At 61.2% G+C, this 7,008-nt stretch overlaps 1 protein-coding gene across 1 annotated transcript; it reads right to left on the minus strand.

The window, feature by feature from the left end:
• Positions 1-1,674: 1,674 nt before the first annotated feature.
• On the minus strand, positions 1,675-4,610 carry LOC137143158 (leukocyte immunoglobulin-like receptor subfamily A member 2). Its single transcript, XM_067532783.1, has 4 exons — positions 4,580-4,610; positions 2,929-3,222; positions 2,183-2,467; positions 1,675-1,799 (listed from the first exon to the last, which is right to left on the minus strand). The coding sequence occupies exons 1-4, from the start codon at positions 4,608-4,610 to the stop codon at positions 1,690-1,692; spliced, it is 720 nt and encodes a 239-aa protein (XP_067388884.1). The 3' UTR covers positions 1,675-1,689.
• Between the last annotated feature and the right edge of the window lie 2,398 nt (positions 4,611-7,008).

Consider the following 7,008-nt stretch of genomic DNA (forward strand, 5'->3'; position numbering starts at 1 on the left):
CCCCCGTCAAATCCCCCCAGCCTGACCCCCAAAACCCTCCCCCACCACAGCCCGTCCCTCCTCATCCTCCCACCCATCCCCCCTCAGAACCTGTCTGCTCCCCTTCCCCTCAACTGCCCATCCCCTCGCCCTCAGTTAAGATGGCCACCAACGTCCCCGGTTGCCATGGCTCCCAGGCTGCCCTCTGGGAAATGGCAGCCAGCTGGGCTGGGAGGGGCCGTGCAGGAGGCTGGGCAATATGGGGGGTGGGAGAACATGGAGGGAACATTGGGGGCTGAGGACTGAGGCTGAGGGGGCAGGAGCTGAAGGGGGGCAGGGCAGTGACGGGGTGACAAGGGAAGCTGCCCCCAGTGGTTGGGGGTCTCTGGGTCCCCCCTTCGTGAGTGTTTCAGGGTGAATCTGCCCCATGGCCGCGGGGGCACTGAGATGCCATAGGGGTCGCCTGCCCCTCACTGCACCCCCCGCCCGGCCAGAGGTGCCCCAGCTCAGGTGCAGTTTTGGCGGGAAAACAAATCCCCCCTCAGACCCCATCCGGTGACCCCGAATCTGTGAGTGGGGAGCCCCTCCCCCATCCCGTCTCCCCTCAAACCCCCAATGCTCTGCTGTGACCTCGGCCCCTGTCCCCTTTCCTGCCACACCCCCGCCCCGACCGCCACCCATCTCCCCTCCAACACCCATCCCCCACCCTGACCCTGGCCTGTCCCCCAAACCGATTTCTCACACTTGCTCGCCCCACTGTCCCCCCAAACTCCTGCCTCCCTACAGCGGTTTGCAGATGGCCTCTGAGGCCCAGGGAGTTGAAGGGGTTTGTAAACTCTCTCTGTCTCCGACGCTGCACAGGGCCAGGGGAGCCGGGCTCCTTTCAAACCACACCCTTCGTTTTACTCGGCTCCTGGGCACACCCCAGAAGCAGCCGTGCAAAGGGAAGCTTTTAGGGTTAAACACCCGAAGGAGGAATCCAGCCAGGTCTTTCCACTGAGACGGGGGCTGCGTGGCCGCGGGCGACAGCCCGAGTCAGAGTGGCTCCACGTATCCGAGCCTCTTGTTTCCAGAAGCGCCCAGCCCTGGGGAGAAGGAAACGAGTCATTTGATGGGCAGGGTGGCCGCCTGGTCCCTAGCAAACAGGGGTCGTGAGGTGGAGGAGAGACAGGGTGCAAACGGTGGGTGAAATCCAGCTTCGGATGAAGGTGTCGGCGCGCGGGACGTGGGTTAGCCAGAAGCGGGCGCATTGGCTGGCAAGCGACCCCAGTCCCTGCTGCTCGGAGCCTGCGTGGCTACAGTCCGGTCAGGGCAGTCCTGGAGTTGGACCCGTTCTCCTCAGGCAGGGCAGGTTGGGATGGGCTCGATACACCTGACTTCAGGATCTGCTGGGAAGCTGGAAGTGTGAGTCAGGCGAGGAAGAAAGAGGCAGCGGGGCGGAAAATAACACAGCCAAAAAGGGGAAACAGCCCCGGGTCTCCAGCGTCTTTGTGTGCTGCTAATCAGCTCTGCCCGCTGGCGCGCCGGGCGCTGGGTGGCGCAGCAATGGCCTCACGTCCAGCTCGCAGAGGGGAAACGAAGTGCCTTAAACCAGAGCAAGGCCGGCCGGCTCTGTCCTGTCCCTCAGGGTGACAGTGACCCCCTGTCCTCCCACACGCTGGGGCAGCCAGGCTGTAGTGGGGAGGACTTTGAAATGGGGGGGCACCTCACCTAGCATCCGCCCCTCCTCCATCCGCGGGCAGCCTCGGCCAGGATCAGGGCCAGGGCCAGCAGGACCCCGGTGCCCAGGGCCAGGCGGGCGACGTTGCCCCAGGTGTAATCTGGGGATGACAAAGAGGGAAGGGGGTTGGTGCTGTCAGACCAATGGGGCTCCCTCCTCCCTCCTGTGCCCCCATAAACAGGAAGCCTCGACAGCGCCCTACACCCATCCCCCCACACCCGGCTGTGTCTGTGTGTCCCCGTGCGCACCCCTCCATCCATCCCACCGCAGTGTGCCCCTCCCTCTGCTGTCTGGGCCCCACATACCCATAAAAAGTGCATCCATTCTCCCCAGCCAGCCCAGCCCTTCGTGGCTCCCCTGGGACGGCTCCATGGGCTGATCGAGCCCCTTTAACTGGCCAAGGGGGTCCCCAGTCCTGCCCCATTGTTGCCCCCTCGCTGCCTGGGGCGGAGTGTCTGGGAGACGCAGATCTGGGCCCCTCACCTCTCACCGCCAGCCATGCAGGGTCGCTGGGGTAGGACAGGGCGACCGGCTCCCGCCTGGTGAAATAGGAGCAGCTGTAGCTCCCCACGTCTTCCTCTGTGACGCTGGCCACGGAGAACTCGGCCACGTCCCCCCTGGGCATCGCACGCCCCCAATAGCCTCCGTCTTTGTAGAGAAGGAAGGTGGCGTTCTGGGACCCAGCCCCACAGCGGATGGTGGCGGCTTCTCCCAGGCTGACCCCCCGGCTGGGGCTGATGGAGATGGAGGGCTTGGGCAGAGAGGGCTCTGGGAGCCGGAGGAGACAGGCCGTGAGATGCAGGCCCCGGGCGGGGAGGGGCTGACATGGCAACCCAGCCACCGGCCCCCATCAGCCCAGCCTGCCATTTAGTGCTGGGTTCCCAGGGGAGTGGGGAGGTGCCCGGGATTCGGAGCGTGTGGGAGGGGGTGGCTGGGCAGTCCCTGGGCCCTGACTCCTCTGTGCGTCCCAGAGACGGGGAGCATCCCCTTGGGAGAGGCCCCTGCTCTGCAGCTCCCCTGGGGGGCACGGCCCCTCTCTGGGACTCCAACCTCCTGTGGCTGCTGCTCCCCTCAGTGACTCTGCCCCTGCTCCCCGCCCGGGCGGCCCCTCTCTGGGCTCTAGGGCTCAGGGCAGAGCCTGGCCCTGGGCATCCCATCGGGCCCAAGCCCCCCTGAGAGTCCGGCTGGGTGTGGGGCTGGGGGCATAGAGGCTGGGCTGGGTCACTCACCTGCTACAATGATCTGCACAGGGTCACTGAACTCTGAGTAGGCACCATCTACTGTTCTGGCAGCAAAAAGACAGGTGTAGTTTCCCCTCTGTTCCCGTCTCACGCAGAGGATGGGAAATTCAGCCACAGAACCAGCCAGGTCTATGTAATTCAGGTAGTTCCCATCTCCATCTTTGTAGAGGAGGAACCTCATGCCCCGGTACTGATGATGCCAACACGAGATGGTGACGTTTCCCCCCACGGGGATCACCCCACTGGGGCTGATGGAGATGTTGGGTTTGGGGTACAGCCCCTCTGGATTCACAAATGAAAAGGCATTAAGTGGGGGTGACACAAACCGCATTGGTCTCATTCAATCCTCTGCCGTCTGTCGCTCCAACATCTCACCCCACAGCCGTCCCTGGGGTGCAGGCACGGCCCCACGGCTCACAGCCGGGGTGAGACACAGGAGAGGAAAAGGAGATTTCCAATCTCTGATTCCTGTTCTGCTCTCAGTTATCCAGGGTCAATCCAGCCCTTTCCCCATTGCAGTCAGGAGTGACTCCGGATTGACCCGGTGGGGCTGAGGTTATAACCTGGCCCTGCTCCCATTGCAGTCAGGAGTGACTCTGGATTGACCGGGGGGCTGAGATCAGAATCACCCTCTTTCTGTTGGTCTAACATTGCAGTAGAGCAGCAGCTCTGCTGGAGTTGGGCTGAACATGGATTATTCTTTACAATGTCCTAAAATCCACGTTTCTCAAGTTCCCTTGAAATGTGCTGTGCGCTGGGGGTGCGGGTCGGGTGCGTGGGACACATTTCGGTTACTTAAGCAAACGGTTCCCAGGACAGGCCCCTGAAAAAACCTGTGTTTGCAGAATCCTCTGGTTGTTCTAACATTATTTTGCCCCCACCTGGGGCTCAAACTGTGGGTCTGACCCGCCCAAAACCTCTCTGAGCGGCTGGGGATCTGGCTCCGCTCGTGCATGGTGCTGACGGCCCCTTGGGGCTGCGATATTTCCAAAGCTATTCGGGGTGACGTGCAGAACGCCGGGTCGGGCTGAGCCTGACCCACAAGCGAAGCAGAGTGAAACGGGCGTGTGCAGCAAGACGAGGGGTGAGAAACAACGGGGCATCGCTACCGTCCCTCTGTGTGTCCCCATTTTACAGCACAGCTCTAACTGACCTGTTTCCCGGGCTATTGCCAGCCCCCCCGGCAGAGATTGGGTGTCACTGCTGGGGGCAGGTACCTCAACTCTGTACTTCCTGGGGGTCAGAGGATTGAGGGCAGCTGAGTTCACCCTTTGTGGTGCCCATCCCCGCAATGAGTGCGGCGAGGTCTCAGTCACCACCTCTGGGTGTGGAAGGGAGCAGGGGATTCATAGGATCAGCCCCTTGGGGGGGGGGGGGAACTGCGCCCCTCCCGCCACCCATTTCCCTCATCCTTAATGTGCAAATTCCCCCAGCTGCCCCATTCCCACCGATACTCACGTCCCGACACCCCGCTCCGGCCGGGCAGCCAGCAGCCTGGAAAGGAGACGGCTCATTAGGGAACAGATCCCAGAACAACTGGAACCTACACTGGTCTCAGATACCCCCTCCCCGCCCTGACACACACCCCGGTCTCAGATCCCCCCCACGGACACACTGCCTGGCTGTCTCCGATACTCACCGAGGAGGAGGACGATGAGACCAGACGCCATGATGGGGCAGGGGGGGCCCCTCAGTGCTGCCACCAACGCCCCGGTGTCCAGCTTCACCGAGCCCGAGGCCCAAGTGTGAGCGAAGTGAGGAACTGAATCCGGGCCTGCAGCCCCAGGAAGCCCGTGATGCACTCAGCCTCTTTCTTCCCCGATCAGATTGTTTCTCAGCCATCACCAGGCCCAATGTACCGTGGTCAGCAAAAAGCCAGCTCCCTGCACCACGCAGAAAACCACATCCCCTTGCGTAGCTGCCCAGGCCCTGCCCCCCCAAAGGGGAACCAGAGGAGTTGCGGCCTCCCAGCCCCACATCACAGCTGCCCAGTGCAGGCACCAGCTGGGAACGGGGGTATCTCAGGAGGCGTCTAGAGGTGCCGAGGCTGCCCCGACATTTTCCAAGGAACCCGTCTACCCTCCCTGGAGCAGGAGCCCTGAGTAGACGAGGGCACCTCCTCCCGCACACACACACACACAGTGCCCCCCACAGAGCAACCCTCTCCCATGGCACAGGGTGGAGATTCCTTCCTGACCCAGTTGGGCCCAGAGCCCTCCCTGGAGCATGAGGGTGGAGGGGGCCTGGCCTGGCCAATCTCCTTCTAAGGTAGCGTTGCTGCAGACGCTATTCTTAGCCCAGTGATGTGGGATAGACACAGGATGGGGAATGGGGGAGTCGTGGTTTCCAGGCCCAGTGAGGGGGGGAGTGAGTTGTTAAAGGAGGAGCCAATAATTCTGGGAAAGGGGAACTGGGCCCAGAGCCAGCACTCGATTTGTTTCTGCTACTGCTGGTGACACGCAGCATAAGCCTAATGATGCCTCGGCACCTACCCTGTAATATAGCCCGGCTCTGGGTGGGGAATGAGGGCTGGGAGCCAGGACTCCTGCGTTCTCTCCCCGGCTGTGGCAGGGCAGTGGGGTCTAGTGGTTGGAGGTGGAACCCTTGTGCCAGACAGAGCCGGCAGCAGCGAGGGCCAGGTTCTGGATCTAGGGGTCCCTGTCAATGATCCCACCCCAAATGATCCCACCCCATCCCAGTCACCTGGGAAATCACACACTGTCCCCCGGGCGCCCCAAAGGGCAATGCTGCCCCTCTCGCAAGTACAGAGTCCGAGTGTGGAAAACAAACCTTTTAATAGCGGACGGGAAGTAACACAGTCCTGGTCTGGGAACCAGTGTAAACAGAATTCCTGACCTCAGTGAGCCAAACCCAGCCCAGGGTATGGGGTGTGTCCTGCGCCTCTCGCCTCTCTCTTTCCCCTGCACTGACCAGCGGAGCTGAAATGTCCACCTCTCGGGTGGGGCTCAGCCAGTCCCGCTCTGCAGGCTCCTGCCGGACGCAGGCTTGACCAGGCCTCCTCTGCTGCTGCCTCCTGCCACCTCTGGGTCTCACGAGTCCCTGCTGCCGGCTCTCCCCGTCTGCCGGTGCCAACCACTCCTGGCTCCCGCCGTCTGCTGCCCCCTTCTGTCTACAGATGCTAACCCAGCCTGGCATCTGCAGGCACTGATGGCTCCTGGCTCCCGCTGTCTGCTGGTGCCGACCAATCCCACCGTCCGCAGGTGCTGCCCACTGCTGGCACCTCTCTGGGGGTTGTCAGTCCAGGTTTCCCAGGCTCTCTAGTGATTCAGCTCTTAGTGAACTTCAGCTCATGGGAAAACCTTCTGCTGATACAAAAGCAACATCCTGCTTTCCACAAACAACTCCAAGAGGAATCATTAATTCTACCATTTAGCAGCGGGAGAAAACTGGAAATCATCAGTTTATGCCTGAAGGTAGCCCTTTACTGTGGCAATTTCTCACCACTCACAATGCTGAAACATCCGTCCGCCACCCTTTTTGGACTCTGTTACAGTGCGAGTGAATTTTGTACCAGACCAGGCTAAACACAGATCTGATGCCATTTGTTCACACAATTGAAGGACAACATTTCATTACCCCTGCAGTTAACACAAAAGTGACTTGTAACACAACACCAGACACACTGACATTTCCAGACACATTTCCCATCATGCTCAGCACCTAGCGTGCTTATGCAATATGCTGAGCACTTAATTGTACTCATGCAAATACAAAGCCCCTGCAAATAACTTGCCCCCTTTCAGCTGCTGGGCAGGGCAAGTGCCACTCAGACACTCAGGTCTTACTTACATCGGAAAAGATCCAGATTCGAGCCAGCCCCTAGAGGTGAAAGGCCCCGTGTCCCCTTCCCCAGCCCATCCCCGGGGCAGCGGGTCTGCATGGCTCAGGGCCCTGGGCAGAGCTCACGGGGCCGATGGCTGAGCTGAGTTTCCCTCTTTGACCTCAGGATGCTGCGACAGAGACACGGTTCCCTCCTTGGCGATCACCCTCTGGGGCTAAGGGAGATGGAGGGTCCGGGCACAGCAATCGCTGCGTTCACACACACAC

This window comes from Emydura macquarii, unplaced genomic scaffold (genome assembly GCF_026122565.2).
Source record: "Emydura macquarii macquarii isolate MOO-44397 ecotype Brisbane River unplaced genomic scaffold, CSIRO-AGI_Emac_v2 contig_3296, whole genome shotgun sequence".
In the NCBI taxonomy this organism is placed as follows: Eukaryota; Metazoa; Chordata; order Testudines; family Chelidae; genus Emydura; species Emydura macquarii.